This window comes from Topomyia yanbarensis, chromosome 1, assembly GCF_030247195.1.
Source record: "Topomyia yanbarensis strain Yona2022 chromosome 1, ASM3024719v1, whole genome shotgun sequence".
In the NCBI taxonomy this organism is placed as follows: domain Eukaryota; kingdom Metazoa; phylum Arthropoda; class Insecta; order Diptera; family Culicidae; genus Topomyia; species Topomyia yanbarensis.
Genome location: NC_080670.1, coordinates 24,936,373 through 24,963,983, shown reverse-complemented (window position 1 = coordinate 24,963,983; position 27,611 = coordinate 24,936,373). Strand labels below are relative to the sequence as shown.

The 27,611-nt window shown below is 38.9% G+C and overlaps 1 protein-coding gene across 7 annotated transcripts in view; it reads left to right on the top strand.

Moving 5' to 3' along the window:
• LOC131677126 (uncharacterized) overlaps positions 1–27,611 on the top strand; it is a 565,677-nt gene that overhangs the window by 151,879 nt on the left and 386,187 nt on the right. For 6 of the 7 annotated variants that reach the window (XM_058956747.1, XM_058956745.1, XM_058956743.1 and 3 more), the window contains exon 2: positions 22,592–23,301. The exons of the other annotated variant lie outside the window; for it this stretch is intronic. In XM_058956747.1, coding sequence (XP_058812730.1) covers positions 22,683–23,301 — 619 coding nt within the window. In that variant the 5' untranslated portion in view covers positions 22,592–22,682. The remainder of the gene's footprint in view (positions 1–22,591; positions 23,302–27,611) is intronic. 7 annotated transcript variants of the gene reach the window in all.

Sequence of the window (27,611 nt, the reverse complement as noted above, 5' to 3'; positions counted from 1 at the left end):
TATTTCGTAATTTATTCAAATTTAAATTTTTTGGACAATGTTTTTTGAAATTTGCTGGAATGTTTCGAAATTTCTTGAAATTTTTTCGAAGTTTCTGAAATCAACTGAACTTTTTTAGAATCTTATGAAACTTGCTCAAATTTTCTGAAAATTACTCAAATTGTGTCAAATTTTCTGACCTTTTCTTTCAAATTTTCATACACGTTTTTTTTTTAATTTTTTGTGACTTAAAAAAACTTCCCGAATGTTTTTTTTTATTTTGAAATTTGTTTAAATTTTCTGCAATTTTCCGAATTTTTGCAGAAATTTTCTGAAAATTTCCGAAATTTTCTATAAATTTCTGAATAATTAATAACTAAAATTGTGTCAAATTTTCTGAGCTTTTTTTTTTTAATTTTCTTACACTTTTTTTAATTTTTTGGGACTTAAAAAAACTTCCTGAATTTTTTTTTATTTATTTTTGAAATTTGTTTGAATTTTCTGTAATTTTTCGATTTTTTGCAGAAATTTTCTGAATTTTTCTGAAAATTTCCGAAATTTACTATAACTTTCTGAATTATTAAAAATCTTTCCTCAACGATCTAATTTTCCTACAATTTTTTGAATTTTTTTAAGTTTTTCGGATTTGTAATTTTAAAGTCACGAAACGTCGAGATTTGATGTAAACTCGAAAAAAAAATTTTTTGGCGAAAATCGACTTTTTTCGACTTTTTTTGTTCAAAGGAGGGGAAATTTCCAAATCGAACAGGTATTATTGATGCCAAATGACTTTAAAATGCATAAAGCATCAAAATTAGATGTTATCTCGAAAAAAATTTTTTAACGAAAATTGACTTTTTTGACGATTTTTGTTCAAAGGGGGGAGTAAAGGAAAATTTCAAAATCGACTTTGTATTTTTGATGCCAAATGACTTTAAACTGCATGAAACGTCGAGATTTGATGTAAACTCGAAAATAGTTTTTTTGACGAAGATCGACTTTTTTCGACTTTTTTTTGTTCAAAGGAGGGGAAATTTCCAAATCGAACAGGTATTATTGATGCCAAATGACTTTAAAATGCATAAAGCATCAAAATTAGATGTTATCTCGAAAAATTTTTTTTAACGAAAATTGACTTTTTTGACGATTTTTGTTCAAAGGGGGGAGTAAAGGAAAATTTCAAAATCGACTTTGTATTTTTGATGCCAAATGACTTTAAACTGCATGAAACGTCGAGATTTGATGTAAACTCGAAAATAGTTTTTTGACGAAGATCGACTTTTTTCGACTTTTTTTGTTCAAAGGAGGGGAAATTTCCAAATCGAACAGGTATTATTGATGCCAAATGACTTTAAAATGCATAAAGCATCAAAATTTGATGTTAACTCGAAAAATTTTTTTTAACGAAAATTGACTTTTTTGACGATTTTTGTTCAAAGGGGGGAGTAAAGGAAAATTTCAAAATCGACTTTGTATTTTTGATGCCAAATGACTTTAAACTGCATGAAACGTCGAGATTTGATGTAAACTCGAAAAATTTTTTTTGACGAAAATCGACTTTTTTGTTCAAAGGGGGGGGGGGGTGTAAATTTCCAAATCGAACAGGTATTATTGATGCCAAATGACTTTAAAATGCATAAACCATCAAAATTTGATGCAATCTCGAAAAATTTTTTTTAACGAAAATTGACTTATTTGACGATTTTTGTTCAAAGGGGGAAAATTTCAAAATCGACTTTGTATTTTTGATGCCAAATGACTTTAAACTGCATGAAACGTCGAGATTTGATGTAAACTCGAAAAAAAATTTGTTGACGAAAACCAACTTTTTTCGATTTTTTTTGTTCAAAATGCATAAAGCATCAAAATTTGATGTTATCTCGAAAAAATTTTTTTAACGAAAATTGACTTTTTTGACGATTTTTGTTCAAAGGGGGGAGTAAAGGAAAATTTCAAAATCGACTTTGTATTTTTGATGCCAAATGACTTTAAACTGCATGAAACGTCGAGATTTGATGCAAACTCGAAAAAAAAATTTGACGAAAACCAACTTTTTTCGACTTTTTTTGTTCAAAGGAGGGGAAATTTACAAATCGAACAGGTATTATTGATGCCAAATGACTTTAAAATGCATAAAGCATCAAAATTTGATGTTAACTCGAAAAAATTTTTTTAACGAAAATTGACTTTTTTGACGATTTTTGTTCAAAGGGGGGAGTAAAGGAAAATTTCAAAATCGACTTTGTATTTTTGATGCCAAATGACTTTAAACTGCATGAAACGTCGAGATTTGATGTAAACTCGAAAAAATTTTTTTGACGAAAATCGACTTTTTTGTTCAAAGGGGGGGGGGGTGTAAATTTCCAAATCGAACAGGTATTATTGATGCCAAATGACTTTAAAATGCATAAACCATCAAAATTTGATGCAATCTCGAAAAATTTTTTTTAACGAAAATTGACTTATTTGACGATTTTTGTTCAAAGGGGGAAAATTTCAAAATCGACTTTGTATTTTTGATGCCAAATGACTTTAAACTGCATGAAACGTCGAGATTTGATGTAAACTCGAAAAAAATTTTTTTGACGAAAACCAACTTTTTTCGATTTTTTTTGTTCAAAATGCATAAAGCATCAAAATTTGATGTTATCTCGAAAAAAATTTTTTAACGAAAATTGACTTTTTTGACGATTTTTGTTCAAAGGGGGGAGTAAAGGAAAATTTCAAAATCGACTTTGTATTTTTGATGCCAAATGACTTTAAACTGCATGAAACGTCGAGATTTGATGCAAACTCGAAAAAAAAATTTGACGAAAACCAACTTTTTTCGACTTTTTTTGTTCAAAGGGGGGAAATTTCCAAATCGAGCAGGTATTATTGATGCCAAATGACTTAAAATTTCATTGTGAAGAAAAGTTCCGATTTCTTTGCGAAATGTGTTTGTAGTTCTGCTTCAAATAACAAGGTAGAAGAACGTGCAAAAAATAATACTGGTGGTGTCATCGTTACCAGAAAACATTTCAGTTGCCAATTATCTATCGTCGCGCACTACAACCATTCTGTTAAAGGAAATTTTGAAAATATTTTCCTTCCTAATCAGACGAGTAGGACCGACCGAACTATGTACAGTAGATTGTTCCAGTGCGTCATTATTCAGTAGGGGAACGAAGCCATCTACGTTGCGGCATACGTTGGTGAAGTGCATGAGTCCAACAATGACATCACACCGTTCCTTACGAACCTGTCGGCGGAACGTTGGGACGAGAGGTTCAACTAGGATCCGCGCGCCTTTTTGAGGCTAGACTACTACTAATACTAACTAGGTTTTGCACCAACCGACATAACCCCACAAAATGAGCTGGATGAACTTCGTTTGACAGTTCTAGGTGGTTTTTTACATGGGAGTTTCATGAGTTCGAATGTAACAGATGACCACCCGTTGCCCTCGAACTCACGCAACTGACGAAGAGAACAAACCACCGAGAACTGTCAAACATGAACTTCATTCATCATTAGTTCATTCGTGTCGTCATCTTGTAGAACTCAGTTCTCCTTTTCTCCTAATTCGGCATATGATCGGTACATGAACCTTTCAGCGCCACGGTGCAAGATGTGTCAAGATATGGTCGTCAATGTGATACTAAGAAATGTTCGGGATGGGCTTGTGTTGTGGCGACTAATCGATTTCTTTATCCAAAGCAGGTTGTTGAAATGAAGTGTTACGAGGACAACAAATTGTCTCCCAAGTTTCTCAGTTATCGTCCAGTTCAAATATGCAAGTATTTATGTATATTTGAATATTCGGGAACTCCGCGTACGCACACGCACTAAACAGGACAATCATTGAAATTTGGTTTTTATGGAAGCGTTTCCGTGGGATTTTTATTTTTTTCTGTTCTCGAAGCTGTTTGGGAGTTTTTAGTTTTTATGTTTAGTACCAAATAACCGCTTTCGCCAATTTTATCTATCATTTCAGAGAGCGAGGTGATTCCTTATTGCTGACTATAGGCGCGGTCCCAGTAAGGTATTATAGAACGTATAAAGTTTATTGCCTTACTGGGTGCAGTCGTCCATAAAAGCGAGTAAAGGCGCTATAACCTAGGCTCATTAGCCAAGACAAGGTGTAAATACCTCTGTCGCATCCCAAAGGACCAAAGGAGTGACATTAACCTTCTTAGCCTAGTCACTCCCAACGATTTATCATATCCCCTTTACACTGAAACGGTCGGTACGGTTGTCCTCGTTTCTTTCTCTTTCAAGATTCAAAATGATCCGTTAGTTAGATTATTCATTAAATGAATAATTTAATTGCCGTATAATTTTGAAACATCTTTAAACAAAACTCTGCACAGTAGGCCTGGCCGTTTTAATATTTGCGACATATTACACATACTATGCTTCAAATATTAATGTTGACAAGAAAAACACTAAAGAATATCTGCAGTGTTTTCCAGGATGCTTTTCATTACTGGCTGTGTAAGGGTAAGAATAGAATAGAATAGAATAGTTTTTCGGATTTGTAATTTTTGTCGATATTTTTGCAGAATTTTAAATGTTTGTTAATATTTTTCTGAACTTTCCTGTAACTTTCAATTAGTTGCTCTGGGATTTTCTGATTTTTTTTTAATTTTGTGACTTTTTCTAAAGTGTTCTTAAAATTTCTTCAAATCTTTAATTTTATTTTGAATATTTCAAAATTTTTATGAAATGTTCTGAACTTTTCTCGACAAATTTCTGGAATATTCTAAAAATTTTCGTGAGATTTTTGAAAAAAGTACTAACTTTCCTTTTTCTAAAATTTCCTGAACTTTTCCTAAATTCTTTAAAAACTTCCGAAATTTTCTGTAATTATCTGCAGCATTCCTCAACGTTGTTCTGAATTTCTTTAAATTTATTGTTTTTAATTTCCTACATAACTGAAATTTTTGGAAATTTAAAAAAAAAATCGAATGTTGTCTTCTTATAGTTTTTTTTTCAATTTTCTGAAATTTGTGAATTTTCTGTAACTTGTTTTGAAGTTTTTGAAAAACTTTTTGAAAGCATTTTTGTAATTTTCCTGAAATTTTCTATAATTTGTTTTGGAGTTTTCTGATTTTTTTTAAATTTTCTGCAATTTCCTGACAATTTTCAAAGTTTTCTTGAAACTTCTATAACTTTTCTGAACTTATGAACTGTTCTCAACAAATTTCTGGAATTGAAATTTCCTAATAATTATAAAAAAATATCTGAAGTTTCCTGAATTTTTCTGAATATTCCTAAATTTTTCTGAATTTTTCTAGAAACTTCCGAGATTTTCTGAAGTATATTGAATCATTACTCAACGTTGTAACTTTTCTGTAATATCCTGAAATTCGCGTTAAAATTGTTTTTTGAAAACTTGAAAATTCTCCGAAATTTTTCGAAAATTTCTCGAATTTTGTGAGATTTCATTCAATTTTCTGAAATATTTTGTGAGCTGTTTTGGAATTTTCTGAAACTTTTGAATTTTCTGATTCCTTGAAACTTTCTTAGTTTTCCGTTTTTAAGCTTGCGACTTTTTCTAAAGTTTTTTTAAAATTTCCTCAAATTTTCAATTTTATTTTGAATTGTTTAAAATTTTTATGAAATATTCTGAACTTTTCTCGACAAATTTTTGGAATTTTCTGAAAATTTTCGTGAGATTTTTGAAAAAAAAAGTCCTAACTTTCCTGAGTTTTTTCTGAAATTCCCTGAATTTCTCCGAAATTCTCCGAAAATTTCCGAAATTTTCTGTAATTATCTGAGGCATTCCGAATCTTTCCTCAACGTTCCTCCTGAAAATTTTTCCTGAAATTTTCGAAGGCACACAATTTCTGAAACTATCTAAAACTTTCTGAGATATTCTATAACATATAAAAATTCAGGAAAAAAAGCAAACAAACCGTATTTTCTGAAATTCCTTGATCTTTTTTTAAATTTTTTAAATTTAATTTAATTAAATATCTGTGTTTTAAATTTCAAATATTTTCTGTGTTTTAAATATAATTTTTTCCCGAAATCTTTCGAATATTTTTATAAATTTCTGATATATTTTAGAAATTTTCAGAAATTTCCTGTAAATGATAATTTTTTGGATTTTTTGAAAATTTCAGAAATTTCCAAACATTTTTTTAATTTTTTTATTCTAGCTATTTTTTGAAGTTTTATAAAATTACCTACATTTTTTTGATAATTTCCTACAATTCTAAAAAAATATTCTGAAATTTTAAAACACTCTGTAATTTTCTTCAACAAATGCAGTGTCGATTTAGCGAAAAAAATAACTGGAAAATCAGCAAAATAAAATTTAACCGATATTTAATTATTTTTACAATTAAAACTGGCACAACAAAAACCAAAAATTTATGAGTGGCGCGCACGTTTCCTATAACAAATTTTCAAAATTAATATTCTCTGATATCGACAGAAAACTGTAAAAACATAAAAGGTGCTCACAGCTTCGCATTGCAACCTATGTAGCTATATTGATCTACAAGTGGAGTGAATGTATCGCTTCAACAAAAATGTGTTTGAACCGAAAAACACTTAAAAATCCAAACTTTTCTAGAAAGATGTTCGCTTGTTACAACATGTAGACTCGTTTTTAATATCTAGAACCAACTCGGGTAGTTATACAATGACTTAACCATCGTTCATATACACAGTGATCTTGTGACACCATCTGCCTGAGCTAAAACCTTGAACAATATAATTATTACATTACCTATATGATGGAACTGGATAAAGCTGACCAGTGTTGCCATTGTTTCGTGTATGCTATGAATACAACAATATCTCCCTTGCGCACGAAGCACTTCACGAACATGGTATGACAAATTTTTATTGACAGTTACACACACGGGGTTAAGTTGCTTTCCAACAGAGAAGTGAAAACTGTTCTACGAATTTAGTGATATATTAGAGATTGAAGTTAGAGATCGGTTCCAGATTAATGTGCTGCGTTTGCGAATCCTTGAAGGCGCATTGGAATAGAATTTTTTTGTAGAATTTTCACTATGTGTAGTGGAATATGTTTTAAATTTAAGCTTTTTCTGAAAAAAGCCGTTTTCGAAATTCAAATATATTTCATGTATCTAGTACGTATTCTGAAATCTATATTCTCGAGCTGAATGTTTTGTACATTCATCTTATCATGTAAATGCGACAAGATGTACCACTAGGCTACTCAATAAAATTGACAAACAAAAAGCAGCTAATTAAGACGAATCCCTACACCAGCAATCTCTCGATGCCATCAACACCATCAGTAGTGATTAGACAGTATATCGAAAGTCGGCATCGTCTCCATGAATTCCTAAATGAACATAAAAGCCTGCCTCAATAATTTATACCAGATCGTTCGATCCGTTGACTCCGACCAGTCACAACACACAGAGACACAATAAAACCCCGTTCATTGTTCGGAAAATTCAATCGCCTGACAAATGGCGGGAATGGTTGAATGCTAAATTTCCGTACGTTGGCCTATCGGCTGATCTGCTGCCTAGTCAACAAAACAAAAGCCACCATCAAATCTCGTCACTGAGCTGCGCTTTTACTGTCGATTTGTTTATAAATCCGCTTCCTGTTTGAAGCCGCCCCAACCACCACCACCGACCCACATTCTCCATCAGTTTGACGTGTTGTATCGGTTGTTTAATTTATTTTTTCTCTGTTTGAGTAGATGTATGTGTGTCTGGCTGTGTGCGTTGCCACCGAATTTTCCGAATTTTCTGCCAACTAGTTGCGGCACGTCCGTTCCATTCCACCGACCGTTGTCTGGAGGAAAAGGGCAAAAACCCCGATGCGATAGCAAAAACTATATATTCCATAGACACTATACGACCCGTGCTGTCACTCCAGTTTGTTGTCAGTTTAGTAGGGATTTTTTTTTTTTTGGTGTTGTTGTTTGCGCTAAAGCTGCTGTCGAAGTTGATAGACTAGATGTGCATCGGCATACCGCCACCGCACTTCCCGCCCACCGGAAAGGCAAATATTTAATATAGTGACACACTCAATTATTCAGAACTGACACCTTAGACACGGCAGGTGAACTACATTAGCTCACCGAACACCGTGCGGATCATTTTAATTGATCGATTAGAAACAAACTTTTCCGGGCGCGGTATACCGCCATTGAAATTTCAATCAATTGTGACTTCCGGCAGCCCCGAAACGGTACCCAAGTGGATCAATACTCACATCTTCATTAAAACTTTCTCCGAAGGCGCTTCCAAACGACGAGGGAAAGCTAAACATTTATCAACCGCTTGCTTTCCGAGTTTTGGATCGATATTTTCTGCTCCGTTGTTTTTTTTTTGCTTTATTATCCGCTACTGGAACTACCGGTTGAATGGCGCAAATGTAATTATTCTTGCTCCGCTGTCCGGAAAGAAAAATTTCGCTTTCGTACTTTTCCGCCATCACATCGCTTCCAGCGTTTGACCACGCCGTTTCCTATTCGGGCAAGTATATGATGAAGTCCGGATAATTAACACTGCCACCGTCGTCCGGTGGTAGGATTGGCCTTGACGGTCCGAAAAAAAATGGGACTCAACTAGCGAATGGGGGAGGTAGTTCTTATCGTGCGATTGTCGGGCAACGGGTGCGGGGTTGCCATCTACTGGCATTGGAGATTCTAGAAGCGCGTGTGAGTTAAGGAGCATTGGTTTGAGATCGATTTTAGCTAGCAATTTGAAAGGTCGCCATCATATGTGTTGTCTAATCTATATAAACAGATAAGTCAATTCCAAAATAATAAATGAAGTGCTTCTGTTTTGTTTAAATTTGTCACACCTAAAGACGCTGAATCCCTCTGGATAAAGACTCGTCAACTCTATCTTATTCTTATTATTTATCAGTAAGTGTCATTCCAATCGAGCACGAGACCTGTCAAAAGCCCTCAATCCGAAGAAAATTGCTTCGTATCCTTCTGGAACGAAGGCCATTAACAGGTCTCGTGCTCGATTGGAATGACACTGACAAATAAATGGTAAACAAACAATTGACGTGTCGAGTATTTATTCAGAGGGATTCAGTGTCGTTAGTCACACTATGCGTTTTTTTTTTCAAAATTGAACTAATTTACAAAAAACGTTCAATTGGTTATGAAATTTGCGTTTAGACCTCGTGTCATCAGAATAAGACACTAACTTAGTGGCAGGACTAAGCTAACGACGAAGTCGATACGCAAATTCCATAATTAATTGAGTTATAGGTTTTGCGAAGAAATACATTCTGTAATCTACTCTGTCTAATGATTTTGATCACCTAGAAAATTAGCGACTTCTGTAAAATTGATTACCCACTTGTTTGTTTCGTTTGAAGCTGTTGACGTACACGGATCCGAAAAACTACCACAAGTTGAGCTCTTTTTACTCAATCTCGGGGTATTGTGGAATAAGGTAAAATTAGGTAAACCGTGTTGAAGGTAGTTTACCTTTAACCACAGCAAAAACCACAACTCAATGACAGGTTTTTTATACTCAACCTTGCCTAAATTTAGGTTGAATCTACCTAATTTTGAGTATAACTTAAACAACTTAAAAGTACCTTATTCCATGGAAGGCCCCGACTGAGTCGAATCTCTCTCTTTGTTTTTGACAACACTAATAAGTGCGAAAGCGACGCAAAACTCAAAACTACCTAAGTTTAAGTTAAAAGAACTTATTCTGCGGGTTATTTTATTTTTCCGTGTACGGCACTAGTCAGTCACAGTGTTGCCGCAACCAAATCTGTACCGCGATTTGAAAAATCTTTTCTATCTGTACCGGATTCTGTACCCAAACAATAACAAGGTAGTTTAAAAGACACATTTTTCTTATACTTATTTTTCATTCGGGGAAACCGAACCAGAAATTCCGACTAGGAATTGGTTGTTTAATTTGAGCGAAAATTCCACAAGAAACCAGCCATAAGTCCGGATGAGTTTGACTGGGTAATGTCACCATCAGCTCCAGCTCAAATTCTCGCCGCCACTTTCTTTGCAACCTATGGACCGCTGACAGAGTGGCGGTGAGAAGCTGAACTAAGGCTGGTAATGACAATAGGATGCGAGAAGCCTGCTTGCAGCAAATCAAATGGAGCATGTCAAAGTAAACGTAGGCACTCCTAAAAGAGTCGCTCGATTTTCACTAAGTCTTTGATTTGCTGGAAGCAACTTTCTTGCATATCGTATTTTAATTTCAAGTTCAGTTCAAGTGTAACAAAATTGTCTCACGTTGTAACAAAATTGTGACACATTGTAACAAAATTGGTTTTCAACCCAAAACTAATATGAATAAATAATAATCCCTAATCATGTATTTAGTGGTAAATGCTAATAAGGGGAGGTGAGATTATGAAAGGTGTGCACGCTTACCTAATAATCACTGACGTCATCACAAGACCATGCAGGTAGCCAATGCGCACATCGCCGGTGTGGCTTTCCGAAAATGGCGAGCTTTTCAAATTCGTCCGTGTCTCTGCGCCTCGTCGAGCAAAAGCCTGCTAGCTAGCAAGCCGTTTTCTATCGTCCGATGCGTTCCGTCCGAAATTAGAATTCAGGTTCTGCTTCCTCCGTGGCCGCGCGTCGCCCACAAACGTTTGTTTTACTTCCAAGCTGATTTTCTCCGTGTGATGCAAGGCCTTCCGTGTTTGGGGCCGCTGGGAAGAGGCACTATCTGAGTTTTCAACTGTTTAATCTCACTTTAACCCCTGAAGCAGCCAGCAGCGTAATCACTCCAAAACGACCACGCTGAATGCCATGAAAAGAAACACTACCCGGCTCGCCTTCTCTTGCAGGTGCGGTTGCCACCTTTACTGGCCAGAGGAGTATCAAAAACTGATCGGGTAAAATTTCACGCCGACACTTTTCCGATCGAACACTACGTTTCTTCAGGTGTCACTTGCGACAGGGAATACTTTCGACGGCGATGGAGCAAATTGGTGGCCGCTTCTTTCGCGGTTCCGTGAGACTGTCCGCGAGAACTTCCACGCGCTTATCGCCTGAAAACGGAAACCTCAGCCTTACAATCGCCGGCTCCAGAGGAAACTCAAATTCCTCCTTTTTTGTGATCGCGGTAGCACACCGGACGGAGTTTTTTTTATTCTTCTGATCCCTCTGCGGGAAAAAAGTCGCCACCGACCGTACTCGGTCAACTCTTTTGTCCGACTAAACAGCGGGGAGAAACACCACCGCTCTCTACCGTACTCGGCCAACCCTTTTATCAGACTACCTATTTTTATTTTGTCACCCGTTCTTCCGGGGATTTGTTTTCAAGCAAATTGTGCAGCGATATTTTGTTTTCAAGCGGGCTGTCAAATGCCCATCTCTTGCAGTACACACTAATCTCTTATTCCTCCCATTAAACATTTAAATTACAAATTTTCTGTAACACAAGCTCAGTCAGTACCAGCTTCCACTTCAGTTTACCGGGATGCACCGAGTGTTAAATTGTTTTACCCTGTTGTCATGTAAAAAATCTGTACCAATCTGTGCTTTTTTTTAATAAAAATCTGTAATCCGTACCATTCAAAATCTGTACCAAAATCACTTAAATCATCTGTACCTTTCGAGATAAATCTGTACTTGTGGCATCACTGGTCAGACAGCTTCCATCTAGCGAAGGCAACGGTTACGAAATGTTTGTAAAGCAAGAAAAGAATTTGCAGAGAACCAATAAATCTTATATGAAAGCACACTGAAATATAATTGAAAAACAAAATATAAAATAGAAATTTTGATTTAGCGAATTCAAGAAAATATTAGGAAAATAGTGAGTATGATAGATACTAAGTAACATTAGACAAAAATGTTTTCCGAAGAGCTTAGGTGCGAATAAGTGATTGTAATCATAAAGTATGGTTCGCCAAGTAATTTGTAATCAGAATAATTCTATATTTTGCATTAAGTTCGAGATATTTTGAAAAACAAAAGACAATTTTGATTATTTTTGAAAACATTACCATTTGTTGCAAATAAAGAATCGTGACTAATCTATGAAATTTGTTCTTGTAATGCTGGGCACCCCCCCCCCCCTCGAATTCTATTTGCACTTTTAACTATAGCAAGTTTTACGAGGCATTTCAAAAAATCTACAACAAAGCAGTTTACTCGGAGTGGGGCCATTTTTTGCCTCGGATTGTCACTGATGTTTCACTTCGGCGAAATAAACAAAGCGACACTCGGGTAGATTTAATTGTTTGTCTTGCCAGTTGCAGCGGAATATTTTTTTATCTTTTTTATTAACGACTTATAGTGACTCAATCTTTTTCCTTTTTTATATTGTAACGACCTATAATTAGCAAGGGACTGGAAGGTGAAGTATTTTTCAAATATTAAGAGCCATAGTACTCAAGGGAGAGCAAGGATTTGAAGTAAGAAAGTTTAGAAAAGCGTGGAGTAGGGTCAATGAACAAGCTTAGAGTTTCCCGGTTACTTAGCTTTTTGTCTTCTGCAGCGCAGGAGTCAGGATCTTTTGGCATTAAATGCGAATCACCTGAGTCTGCGGCATGTCCGGACAAGCGTAAAGTCAATTTAATGGATTATGTTGTCGGAGCCGAAAAAAAGTTAAGTCACGGAAAACTTCCACCCTAAGCATTGTGCGAAGATGAAACTCATTGAATGAGTTAGTTTTTGCCCTCGCTAATTGTCATGCCATGAAATAAAACACCCCAGCATGGCAATTAGCGAAGGCAAAAACTAACTCATTCAATCGTCGCACAATGCTTAGGGTGGAAGTTTTCCGTGACTTAACTTTTTGTCGGCTCCAACAGCATAAGTCATTAAATTGACTTTACGCTTGTCCGGACATGCCGCAGACTCAGGTGATTCGCATTTAATGCCAAAAGATCCTGACTCCTGCGCTGCAGAAGACAAAAAGCTAAGTAACCGGGAAACTCTAAGCTTGTTCATTGACCCTACTCCACGCTTTTCTAAACTTTCTTACTTCAAATCCTTGCTCTCCCTTGAGTACTATGGCTCTTAATATTTGAAAAATACTTCACCTTCCAGTCCCTTGCTAATTATATGTCGTTACAATATAATTTATTTTTTTTATTTTTAGAAAACATATTTATTTACATTGTTTTACATTTACATCATTCTCATCTGCGCCTATTTATCTAAGTATCTAATAACAGAGGTTCACAAATTTACCGAAATGTTTCCTAATTTTTTTTCTGTTGTTCCATCGCATTTCATTTTTAGCTTCTGTACTGAACTGATGAGCCTGATAAGGTTCGGATTGCTCTTCAATATACACTATGAAATCATCTTGTCGTAGGATACGGAAATTTCATCGTAATTTAGTGTTTTAATTTTTGATCGAATCAATAACTTTACTATTTTACGATCAAATTTCGATCTTATAGTACGATCAAATAGTACGATCCTAGTCAGCCGAGGCACGGGGTTATGTCTTCATCAAATTCAAGTAGATTTTTGTCAACAAACGAATGATCTGGCAACGAATCATCAGAAACGAACGATCTGGCAAGGAATTTGCAGCTGTGGATTCAAAACATAGTTTTTTTTATAGTCAACCAAACGATAGACGTGAAGCTATATAAGCAAGAATACCTACCTACCTACCTTCTATTAAAGTTCTGAAGTGAAGTTCTAAACAGCCAGCAGTTCCCACTGTATTACCTCGACAAAAAGAAAAAAATCGTCGATAATGACATCAGTCCATATGCACCTTCGCCTAATCAAAAAGCATTGGGAAATTATTCAACTACAGTTATAAAAAAATATAAAAATGTTTCAGGATACTGAAAAAATGCCACAAGTCCGTGAGTTCTATGTAATATTTTATATTAAAATACAATAAAATACCAAGAATTGCCTGGTTTTATGTGTCCGGATTCTAAGGGGACATTACCCCAATGCTAGAAACTAAAGACGCTGAATCCCTCTGGATAAAGACTCGCCATATCAATCTTATTCTTATTATTTTTCTGTAATTGTCATTCCAATCGAGCACGAGACCTGTCAAAAGCCCTCAATCCGAAGAAAATCGCGTCGAATCCTTCTGGAACGAGGGCCATTGACAGGTCTTGTGCTCGATTGGAATGACACTGACAGATAAATGGTAAACAAACAATTGATGTGTCGAGTCTTTATCCAGAGGGATTCAGTGTCGTTACTAGAAACTAGTGATCAGAAAGGCGTATCCATTTCAATCTTTATTTCCAAAGCCTTAATGAGTGCGATTGCCCATGAATATACGTCGCAAAAGAAATTAAGTTCATCTCATCCTGAACCGCTGCTGTACGACACCCACGGGGTTCATTCGCTCAATTAATTAAATCAAAATTTTCAATTCCAATCAATTTGTTCGATGCAAAATCATGTATCTGTCCTTCACACGGACTGGTTGGCATTCCTCGCGTACTCGTTGAACGGGTTCCATACATCCTCCATACACGTCAGTGAATTCAATTACGCTTTGAAATTCAATCGCCGGCATCTGCCTACCGTAAACATTGAGCAATTTCGGATGGCCAAATGCCACTCAAAACTGAACTTTTGCTATTTATACCTACATTCTAAACTCTCAATTCCGGTAGCAGCATTTCAATTAACTATCATCTGTCAAGACTGATTACCCGTTGTAGTGGTTGGTTATGTTTGTCCCCTCTGGCCGGTTGCATGCATCAACAGATAGAACGCTGGTTTTGTTAGGAGCTACTGACTGATAACTGGGTTGCAACTCTCAGAAAAATGAATAACACTTCATTCAGCTTATCAGGAACGCATCATGGATTACCCAATAGTCATGTCTTGTTTAATAAGCTGTCATACAAGTAAATCCATTCGGTTTGATGTTGGCTCTAAAGACGCTGAATTCCTTTTGGATAAAGACTCGACACGTCAATCATTTGTTTACCATTTATCTGTCAGTGTCATTCCAATCGAGCACGAGACCTGTCCACGGCTCTCGTTCCAGAAGGATTCGAAGCGATTTTCTTCGGATTGAGGGCTTCTGACAGGTCTCGTGCTCGATTGGAATAGCACTTACAGAAAAATAATAAGAATAAGATTGACATGGCGAGTCTTTATCCAGAGGGATTCAGCGTCTTTAGTTGGCTCGAATCAAAACTCGTCGAATGTAAACAAAGTTCATTACCTATCGTCAAACTGGCGCCCAGGTGGCGAAATGGTTAGAGTTCAACAGAGAGCTGGAACGTTTCCAGGAAAATTGTCTTTCCCGGATTATGTTTTAGCAAACTTCTGGTAATCTTCCGATACTCTTCAGGAAACTCTGTTCAAGGTGTACCAGTGCGATACGACTAAGCCGTATAACCGAGGCCTAGACACCGAAGCGGCGCAAAGCCGCTGAGGATCTTCCAGGTGAGGTGGTCTCCGACCCGTCGTCGGAAGTAAGCAAACCTGTGATCCACTCGTTTACCCGGCTTACTCAAACATAGGAGCTAGCTTAAGTCCGACTGGGCGGTAGCGACATTGTTTTTGCTTGACCCCGAAACTGAGTCATACTTCAATATTAATCGCTGTAAGTGCCTCCGTTTTGACAACAGTTGGGGTTAGAACCTGACTCGGTTTCGCCTCAAACAAATTAATGTAAATAGATTTTAGTTGCTCGATGAAACTGGAAACACTACGCAACATATTTTATCTTATTTCGTGTTGCGCGTCATTTCGGCAAAATGTGGAAGAGATACGACGCGTGTATACCCTAATAAAAAAAATTATACACAAACTTTAACCCATATGGTGCGATGATTCCACATATTGTTTGGATGATACCCTGAACAGGTCGTTAGCCTCTTGAGTCATGCGATGTTTATTAGGGTAGACACATTGAGTTCCTGTACCAGGAAATTCCCCTGCACCAATATTGTCCGTGCTTTTCCAGACAAGTTTCGACGATTACTTTTGGTCGCACCTGGTATTCGACGAGCAATTTATCGCAATGCTTTTCTTATGGGATCGATCACACGTTTGAAACATGTTGTGCCACTTAGTGTGAAAAATTAGTTGTAACCGTAACATACCGAAAATGAAATCTTTGAAAGCACAATTTAATATCAATTTAAAAAATGATCACAGTTTCCGTAGACAATTATTACAGATTTTTAGTCATTTCTTAGATTTATTAATGTCTCTTTGAATTGAAGTGAAAATGGTTTAAAATTAGTCTCAGGATGGGTATAGCATAGTTGGTAAGTCGATTGCCTTGTACGCAGCTCACCCGGGTTCGATTCCCAACTCTCGCACTTCCGATTAGAAATTTTTCTGAACTCAAAAAAAGAGGTTTATAATCAAAATTAAAAATGTTCCGAGAAATATGATGATATATGTACATTAAGAAACCGTGTATTAAACTTGAAGATCGTCAATGTCAGAATAAATATTTAGTTTTCAATAATTATCACGCAAGATAAAAACAATTTTCCTATCGTAGGCTTTTAATGAAATCCGTTAGCCTTTCGTGACCAAATCAGTTCCACTTTGCGTTTTTATTGCGCAGACCGTGCTGAAATGGAATTGAATTCTCAATGTACCGACCTTGCGTGGTCATCACTGCCGAACCGAACGATAATATTGCAAGCAAAAGAACAACAAATCGTAGCCAAAATTATCCTCCACAACAACTTGAAAGGACGAATCTAACTATTCCCGATCAACGCCCCTGCTTTAAAACTATCACTCACCAGATCGAAAACTGCGGGAAACAAATTGGAAAATAGCCGAAATTCTTCCGCAAAACACGCGAATCATGAACTCGTTCCGAACCAAACTTCCTCGGTAACAATAATAATCACGCACCCACCCCCAGCTGTCATTATTTTCCCGAGCACTGTCTGATGCCGGTACCGCTTGTTGCCGTCACTGACCCTGAGATTTCTGCCACTGTCAGTCAGCTATGGGAATCAGTCAGTCACGCAGCAGCACTCATCGCTGTTAACCTTGAAAGTATGTATGTATTCGCCAAATGAGTTAGCTTGCGAAAAAGATACTAATCGAACCGTCGCGCCATCGACGAAATCCAATTAAATTCCGGAGTTCGAGTCTGGTGGAAGGAACCTACACTGCGGGGCTAGTGACGTCTGGGGAAATAAAAATAATCCTAGGTCATGTTAGTTCATCATAGACGAAGACGTTCAGCATGAGTTTTGCTTTTTTTGTCTTTTTCAATGACGTCTACCGACGAAGAAAATTCGCCCGAAGGACTTTCGTAAGTGAAAGATCAATGTGCGTGTCGGTTGTGTCGGAATTAGCCATGCACGGCAGACATAGTTATTCATGCCCGAAGTGATGTTCACAGCTATCATCGGGTGCCAAAAAATGTATGACTGGCTTTTTCGGTTCATTGTTATTAGGTATTTACAAGTGCTCTAGCCTTCAAATATTTGGTATAGTTGACCTAAGCGCCCGTGATTGAATCATTAGAATGACGTATAGTACTAGGGGTATATTGACTTTTCTCAATTACCGAGGACTTCTGGAAGTTAGAAAAATGAGCAATCATTATCACAACTAGCGGTGGCTTTGCACGAAATGAGATGTTGTTTAGGATCAATAATGATTCTTTTTCATAATTAGTGCTGTGAGAAAATTTAAATTTTATCCAGCTTCAGCACATCTCGGCTGTTTCATCGTCACAGCTGCAGACGGCTTGCCAGATCAGCTAACGGACAAATTAATCGGTACAAACATTCAAACATGCCCGACTCATCACACTGCCATCATACAAAATCTCAAAGAGAAGGCTGACCTAAAGGCACATCGTACCTCAGCTCAGCACCGGTTTTTTTCTCTGAAAACCCTATAGATAATCTACAACAGCTTCTCAAATCCCCACTGCAACACCAATAATAAATACCTATATCCTATATTTTTCGAAACTCCACTGCGTCAGGTTGACGCGAGCTCTAACCAGGCACTGCAATCTCAATTATCCAATGGCGACTATTCAGCGCGCTGAGTCAAATTTGGAAATATTTCTCTTCGCCAACCGTTATTTCCTGATTGGTTTCCGCTAATTTTATATGCCGAGCTGCTAATCTTCAGGAAGTATTGATTGGACTGTTCCTATTAGTTGACCTTGTTGGATGGACTACATTTCAACATCGGGAGAGAAGGTGATTATTAAGATTCAGCTGGCTCCGTAAACTGACTATCACAATTAGTTTGTGCTAGTAACGAGGGCCAATTGGAACAAAAATCTCACAGTTCTTTTCCGCGCTATCAAAAAGAATTAAATTTGAACATCATTTCCTTCAATTATTATTTTTATTTCTGTCGGATCGAAATTAGCAGATTTTTAATCATCTGACTGAAGCCATTCTTTATTGCTTTCCGCTGGTTACATGCACCGAGCCGCAAATCTTGAACAGTTTTTTTCTTTTGTGACCAGTAATGCTTCAGAAAATTACATAAACCCTTAAAAAAATTCCTCTCAACGCTATATAGTCAGGAAACCTGGAGAAAATTTAGATTAAGATGTAAGTAATAATGAGAGATTCTCTGTGGGGTCTTTCTCTTTTGTTCATTACTCGGCCTTTTCAACATTTTCTACTCAACTCTTTGAATAATATTCTAGTAAAAATCTTTCGATTTGTGCTGGAAAATTAGTGAAAATTATAATGACGTCGTAATAATCGAAAGAGAAAGTAAGCAAAGAAAATTAGGAACAAAACAAAAAGCAGTGCTGTAACGATAGGATTGTTAGGACTCTCAATGTTACTTTCGTCCTAATCTAAATTTTCTCTATAAATATGCTTTCGGTACAATCAAAACAGTACAGATTTTTTGTTTTTGCCCTCGCAAGCCCATGCTCAAAAGCAATCCTTTTTGAACATGGAGCTATTCGCGTATAGTTTGAGGTGAGCGTAATATTCTCAGAGAAATAAACGATGGCACACGATCGCACACAAAGAAGATTTTTATAGCATTTGGTTTCGGATCAATTTACTGGTTTCGAAGCTCACAAAGACTCTCTTTACTCTTTACCTTACATCACAGACTAACAGACATAACACTTAAAAACAAAGCTTCGCCCGCTTTAACGGTCATTTTAAATATATTTGTAGTTGGGACTGTGGCCACATTTGAAATTATGGCGGCCCTGGCATATGAACAAGCATATGGGGGACAGACCACTAGTGAACAATTGCTCCTAAACCTAAGGGGTAACCCACCAGTAAATGAGTGTTTGGGACCGTGAATAAAAGATGGAGCTAGTCTTCTGGAAAAGATGTTTTTTGAGGGAATTCTCTCACAGTGTTATCTCTGTTAGTCTGTGCTTACATTCCCATCCGCCCATCACTAAAAATCCTATCGTTACAGCACTGCATTTTGTTTTGTTCCTGATTTTATTTTCTTCTGCTATAAATAGCTCACGATCTGAAACTTCTAGAAACAAATATTTGTTATTTGTTCGTGCTGCAGTCCCACATTTCTAGATTAGAGCCGACAATCATTTATTCGCTACTAACTACTGTGTTATAACGACACACGTTGGTTAAGTTGTAAAATGCCATATCGCAGAGTACAGACGTATAAGCTAGAACAAACTTTCCCGAAAAACCTGTGTAAACATTTAAATGAAAATACGTTGAAAATCACCATCGCATACAGGTTCGCATGCGGGAGTCATCATTATATCCAAGTTTGCATACAAGTCCCGTATAGCGATTGCTGGCCGATCGAAGCGCCAACCAGTGGCAAGTTGCTACTTGCTGTTGTCATTTCAAAGCGACAGTTTAATTTCTTACACAAGTTGAAAACTTTACTTGTATGTCAGTTCTCAGTGGCCATATATAAGCTACACACACAAGATGAGTGTGACGATTTCGTTTGCCTCACCGCCGCCGGCCGGCCTTGCAGCATTGCCATTGACACCTTTTGTTTTAAACTATTTTCACACTGTTATTAACCCTTTCATGCCCAATTTTTTTCTAGTGCATATACGGCTTCAAAACTATTTTCCCTTGTAAACGGTAGGGGCAAGAAATACGAAAAGCCTTTTTTCATAAAGATAGATGCTTTCCTCGCAGTGCTAGAAGCTACTCAATTTTTACCTTCCAATGCTCAATACAATTATCCTACAATATTTACGATAGTCCAATTGCGTGGAAAACGTAGCCAAAAACAATCTAAATCGATAAGTTTTATCAGTTTTCAATAATATTGCAACGTAACGAAGATATATGAAAAATTCATTTTCCGTCGTTAACGTAAACTGTGCCTGGCAGCTCTGTGCCCGGAATCCAATCAGGGTACTTGCAATAACTTCAGTTCTAGAGCTGATTCTTGTAACTGTATAAACTCAAATGAAAGGCAATAGTCACATTTATTAGCCTTACTTGTTTTTGTGAACAAATCCTGCCTCAAAGAAAAGTTATAGCTGTTTAAAAACGTTGTTGTCCACAAACAACATGGGCATGCATGGGTTAATAACTCATTTGTATGTATGTGTGGGAAACTAATCATCGCGAGAAAAAACAAGTTACTAGCATTGCATCAAAACTACCCAGTTCAGCTCAGCCTGAAATGAACCGGAATTCTGGCTGGTTCCAGTTCGTATTCCGGCTCCAGTGACACAACCGATTCTAGTTAGAATCGGTTGTGTCACTGGAGCCCGTGTACGAACTGGAACCAGCCAGAATTCCAGTTCAATTCCGGCTGAGCTTTACTGGGTAGAACCGACGAACATTTCCATATTAAACTTGCAAAAGGGCGAATAAGATTTGTAAACAAACTTTTATTTTGATGGTGTCTCTTAATTTGCTATAATTTCAAAGCAGAAAACATTGAAATTACTTCTACGAAGAGTAAAAATTTACATTACCGCATATTTTTTATGAAATTCCACTCTGCAGCAGACTAATGAGCGAAACAAGTTTATTTACAAAAAACACTTTCGCCCTTTTGACGAATTAATATTGATTTATTCACTGAAAGGAGTCATACGTCATTGTGAGATACAGATGGCGCCAACGTCCGAAGAAGGAAACCCAGTGAGCAAATTTTCTGGCAGAGACCGCTCTGCTAGATTTCTGTAAATCTTGGTTTGGCAGCCCTGTCAGATTTCTGCGCCTATCCTGTCGGGTTAGTTGAGCTAGGGCGAACTCGGTTTCGCTCGCGTTTTTTTGGCAAATTTTGACAGGAACCGAGCAAAACCCTGGCATAACTCGGACATAAACTGTGCAAAGATCCTGGCAATTCCTACCTGGTAGAATTTAGCACGAATCGAGCAAAACATCTGACAAAGATGTGTCAGGAAGCGTGCAGAGATCTTGGCCGTACATTTCTGACTGGATTCTGGATAAAAGTGAGCAGCATCGGTTGGTTTAACCGCTTCTGTCAGAAACGGTTGTTGCATTTGAGCGAATTCGTTGCCAGAATTCTCGCACAAAATGCTCGCAGAAACTCTGCCAGCATCAATTTCGCTTTGCTCAACTTTTGCTAACTGTCTGCTTGCCACGCTGACAGGGAAACTTCGAGAAGGAATCTGTCGAGTGTTGGCAGCCCGAAACGAAGTGATAATACAGACACACGATACGAACCGTATGTTCATATTTTCCCCATTTGCTTGCCGACATTGGACTAGGTAAGTTGTGTGTATCACGTTTGGGGTGATTCCTTTCGAGAAGAAATATAAAGCGTTACTTGCTGGAAGGCAGAGTTCCGCCTCGCGATGCTCGCTGATGGATTTTTTTTTGCAGTGAGTCGTTTGCTGGTAGGCAGAGTTCTGCCTCGCAATTCTCACTGATGGCAAAATTTTGCAGTGAGTTTTTTGCTGGAAGGCAGAGTTCTGTCTTGCAATACTTTGAGGAAGGAATCTGTCGAGTGTTGGCAGCCCGGAACGAAGTGAGAATACAGACACACGATACGAACGTATGCTCATATTTTCCCCATTTGCGTACCGACATTAGACTAGGTAAGTCATAACGATACATGATTACTAGTATGTGCTATTCAAGTTATCTCCGCACTGTGTAGCTTTTCGTTCACAGTTCGAGAGCGCAAAAAACACATGCATTTACGCTCCAGAGGATTTGTTTTGTAAGTCTATTTACGCTATTTACGAAAAACTTAATATTTTTTTAGTTGTGTGTAAAAAACTGTTAGACTGCGATACAAAAATAAAGTTTTACCCAATCCTCTCACAGAATATTGCTAGGAAAGTTTTTCGCGAGTGCTATTCGATCCGGCTTAGAATACACCTCACTAGTAACTGAAAAATGTACGAAATAAAATCAATCCTTTTAATTGGACATTCATTCACTTTACAATTTTCGCCATTAACCGAAGGTTCCGCCGCTCCCAGGTGGATTTGTATAAATAGCGCCCTAGTGAAAAAATAGAAAAATAACAGGAAAAATCCAATTAACACGTAAAGCAGCCCGCCAAAGCGAATAGACCGTATATTCGAGCGCTATCAACAGCGATACATACGGGGGTTAAGACAAGTGAGCTTGGAATATGTTTTCCACTTCCGTTGATCAAATAACGATTCAGATAAGCCTGTGAAGTATGCAACTTTACACTCATCCAACCGAAAAATAAAATTAAAATGATCTTTCAAATCTCGTCCATGCTGGCAAAACCCGTTCGCTTCTCTCCCTCCAACCTCCACGCTTTTGTTATTTGTTCGTGCTGCAGGTGCAAGTCGCCAATCAGGCGAACCAGGTGCTAATAAAGATTAACTTCAGCCAAGTATAATGAGAAACTACCGCATAAAGATTCGCATAAAATGAGACGAAGGTGCAACGAGAGTGACCACCCTGACGGGGTGGTGATAGCGGCAATCCAAAGGAAACGCTTCAAATACCAATCACGGCAGCTGTCGGCTAGCAGCAGCAGCAGCAGCTACCAACAGCACAAACAAAACCAACATCCGATACAACGACCAGCACCACCTTTATGGACCGTCATCATCGGCGACACCAACCGTACCACCGTGACAACGGTCACCACCGTAGACAACGACGACGCAGCTAATGAACGCTGCAGCCCTGTTCCTCCCGGGCGGATTGCCCTGCTGCTGGTGGCAAGCTGTTTGCTTGGCATGCCGGCATCCGTCCGGGCGAGTGAATTCCCCGAGCGGGAATGTTGCGATCCCATCTATCCGCCAATGCCGGACCCGGAACCGATACCGCCGGGATCGGTGCAACCGACGATCAGCATTTCCACCAGCTCTTCTGGTGGTAGTGGTGGTGGCGGAGGAGGAACCGGTGCTGCTGGTCCCGGCGGCTTGGGAGCACTGCCCGGCGGCGGTGCCGGTGGCTACGGGGGAGCTGGCGGGCTGGAAGGAATTCCACTTGGCGGTCTCGGACATCTGGGAATACCGAAAAATACGATAGGTTATTCGGGTGAGTAGAATGATTGTTTTATTCAATGTCATCTTTGAAATGGATCTTCAATAGGTTTACCCCAATTAAATAGCGAAATTCTATCGTTTACTTCATTTATTATATTATTTTAATTTTGTCTACTATTTTATTTTCCATTTAGAAGCAATTATATCTACCATCATAAATTTGGTCGATAGTAACATTTTTGTTCTCTCAATATCTTATTAAAAACATGTTTGTGTTCGGCAACATGAACCCGATGACCTTTGGAACAGAAACGTTCGATCGACCGACCGACCGACCTGCTCGTCCGAGCTGATGATTTTATTAAACAATTTGCACAAGATTTCTCTTCCACTTCTGCGGAACTGAGCGTGGGTCAGCTTCAACCTCCGCTGTAAACTGCATCCGTTCAGGCAGGCGAAAAAAGCCATTCGGGCGCATGAACCAATTTCACGGTCTAATGAGGTAAAACTTGCATCATTTTCCTATCTTTAGCATGTCACCCTTCAACACCCGGTTCCGGCCTGGGTGAACGGAAAACCCTACCCAGAAACACTCACACATTCGTTATGGTAGGTCAGTCGACAACACAAATCCGTCCGAAGCAACGTAAGCGCCATGTTTCGGTGCCACCGACCACGGGGTCGGTGGCAGCGACGGCAGCAACAGCAGTGGGTGGGAGCGAAATTGCCCTGAACGAGTAGCGAGAGCGGGGCTGCTGATCCTCCTAGAGGTGATGGTAAGGGCGACAAGATATAAAGTGAGAAAATGTCATTGGTTGGGGTGCAAAAAAATCAGCTCGGCAAAGCGAAATAAACAACTCCCAGTGCCGGTTTATGACGTCCGAATGTTGGGCGGTAGGAGTTGTAAATACATAGAAGGTTACACAGTTTTCCTAGCAGCGACACTACCAGATGAGACCCAGAGCCCCATAAAGGTAACATCAAAGCGATAACTTTGTCCCTGGTGCTCGGAACTTTTTTTGTGCACAGTTTGTTTTCTATCCTCTCCATTCCGGTTTGTTTCTGCTTTCGCAGGTTGCCTGCAGGAGCTAGGAGCTTGTTGAAAGTACCGAAGCTTTTCATCATGATCGGGAGTAAAGTCTACGGGCTGATGTAATAGCAAGTTTTTTTTTTGGTGAGGCACAGTGAAAAAGTTTGTTTATACTAGTGATAAAAGATAAACATTTGCCGTTCGGATGGGCTGCGACAAGCTTTCAGGCTTATTAGTTTTGTTGGTTGCGAGGGAGTCTGCTCGCAGTTTGGCCCCCGCTAATGGAGATTGTGGCTAACGAATTCAGCGTGAAGGTGAACTAGTTACAAACCAAATTCGAATAAATTCGCATTTTCATCACAATTTCTACAACCAAATTCGAGTTGACGGTATTGCAAATATCATCAACCATATTGCGTGCATCAGTGTTACAGAACCTCTGACAGACAATTGTTCCAAGATGGTGTTGGTGGACGAGGCTCACAGTGGGGGGAGGTCATTGTGTGTCCATGTATCGGTCGATTAAATTAATTTAATAAGAGCATTAATTTAAGTGTACAATTGTTATGTGCTGTTCGTATGTTTATCTGTGTATATGTTCGTCTGAGTACTTGTGAGAGTTGGGTCAGCAAATGGATACAGATCTGGTGTATATGATAGAATAGTGGCTAATACTTCGGTGTTCAATTTGTGCATTCCATATTCTCTTTATACTCGTATAGATACAAACGCTCGTGGCCTTCGCGATATCATAAACCAGGTTCCAAACGCGACCATTCAATTACAATCATCTACACATACTTACGCCCGCGATTTCGCCAACATTAAAACACCCCGGTAGTTAAGTAAAAGTTTTAGCATCTATACACTTACAAACACGGTCTCAAGCATTAACCCACCACTATCATGAAACGGTCACGTCCGGAAGTCTAACCTTGTTCCTAGCAGCCTAGACTCATGCCTTCAGTTGGACCAATCAAAAAATAATTACGCTCATATTCACCAGACAACACGTTCCATGACGACATGACCGGGAACTCTACTGATATAGGGAAATTGACTCTCTTCTACCATCTGTTCCGTACACTAAAAATTAAGTATCAGAATCACAGTCCGCGCGCGATCATTCAAATTATACACGCGAAGTCACATACACGTGACGAACACTTACCTTACCTTACCGTTCAGGCTAGAGCCTTGTTGTCTCTTGCTGTATGCAGAAGCCGTCTCCACTCCGCTCGGCCCATTGCTGCTTATCGCCAGCCTCGTAGTCTTCGAAGGGTCCGCAGGTCGTCTTCTATTTGGTAGATACACCGCTCTTCTTGTTCCTGTAGGGTCGCCCTCAAAAACCATCTTCACCGGGACGTCGTCCGATATTCTTACGACGTGTCCAGCCCACCGCAAACGTCCTATTTTTGCGGTATGCGCTATGGATGGTTCTTCCAGCAACTGATGCAACTCATGGTCCATTCGCCTGCGCCACGTTCCATCTTCCATCTGCACGCCACCATAGATGGTACGCAACACCTTTCGTTCGAAAACTCTAAAGGCGCGTTGGTCCTCCACGAGCATAGTCCAGGTCTCGTGGCCGTAGAGGACCACCGGTCTAATCAGCGTCTTGTAGATAATCAACTTCGTGCGACCGGAGCATCCTCCGGAGTCCAAAGTAAGCACGATTTCCCGCCAAGATCCGTCTCTGAATTTTTCTGCTGATCTCATTTTAGGCGGTTACCAGTGAACCCAAAAACACGAATTCGTCGATCATATCGATTTCGTTCACATTGTCGTCTCTACAACCTCTTCCTCTCATCTATATTGTCTTCGAAACGTTGATGGCAAGTCCAATCGGCGATCGGCTTTCAGCCTCATGTACGTTTCCGACATCGCCTCAATGTTCCGTGCCATTATGTCAATGTCTTCCGCGAAGCCAAGAAGCTGGACGGACTTCCCGAAGATCGTGCCACTCGTGTCTATCCCCGCTCTCCTTATTAAACCTTCTAACGCAACGTTGAACAGCAGGCACGATAGACCATCACCTTGCCGTAACCCTCTTCGAGATTCAAAGGGACTCGAGAATGTCCCTGATACTCGAACAACGCACATCACCCGATCCGTTGTCGCTTTGACTAATCGTGATAGCTTATCCAGAAAACCATACTCGTGCGTTATCTGCCATAGCTGAACCCGATCGATTGTGTCATATGCCGATTTGAAATCGATGAACAAATGATGTGTGGGCACATTGTATTCGCGGCACTTCTGCAGAACCTGCCGAATCGCGAATATTTGGTCCATAGTGGTGCGGGAACCCATGAATCCCGCTTGGTAGTGCCCTAGGAACTCCCTTGCAAATGGTGACAATCGGCGGCAAAGAATTTGAGAGAGTACTTTGTAGGCGGCGCTAAGTAGTACGATCACGCGGTAGATGCAGCAATTCAACTTGTCACCCTTTTTGTAAATTGGGCAAAGAAGAATCTCCTCCTCCCAAATTTTGGCGATTACACAGTAGCCAGTGTTTCACCACCGTATTTTAAGGTTGCACAGAGAATGCGCAAAATTCGCAAACGAAAAAAGCAGTTTTTTCCACACCGTATGTCAGATCTTTATAAAAATCAATCAGCAGCACTGTAACAACATTCTACATACGCTGATTGATTTTTATGAGGACATACGGTGTGGAAAAAACTGCTTTTTTCGTTTGCGAATTTTGCGCATTCTCTGTGCAACCTTAATAGCTCGCTGGGTAGTTGATCTACACCGGCAGCTTTGTTGTTTTTCAGCCGACCGATCTCCTCCTTGACTTCTTGGAGATCAGGGGCCGGCAGCCTATCGTCTTCTGCGCGAGCACGAACACGTTAACATACAAATGCTTGAACCTTCACGACCCTCCACGGCACCTACACCTGCGATCTTGCAAACATGATAACATCCCGGTGATAAGCGCTTATAAATTATCAAACGCGGTCTCAAGCATGAACTTAAAACCCCCACGCTTGCACGATCATGAATTGGTTACTTCCGGAAGTTTGAATCCTTAGTATCAACAGAGTAAGTCTACGCCTTCAATAGGACCAATTAAAAAAAGAAAGCACTCATATCCACTGGACAACACGTTCCATGGCGACATTACCGAAATAAGATCTCACTTTCGTCTAGATTCACGGTCCGCGCGCGATCATCCAAGAACACACGCAAATATGCGAAAGGCACACGGTTATAAAATAGAATTTATGCACGCAAACTTACATATACGTTAGCACATGCGACATACAAACGCACACGCAATTGAACACGTTAACGTACAAATGCTCGAGACCTTCGCGATGATACAC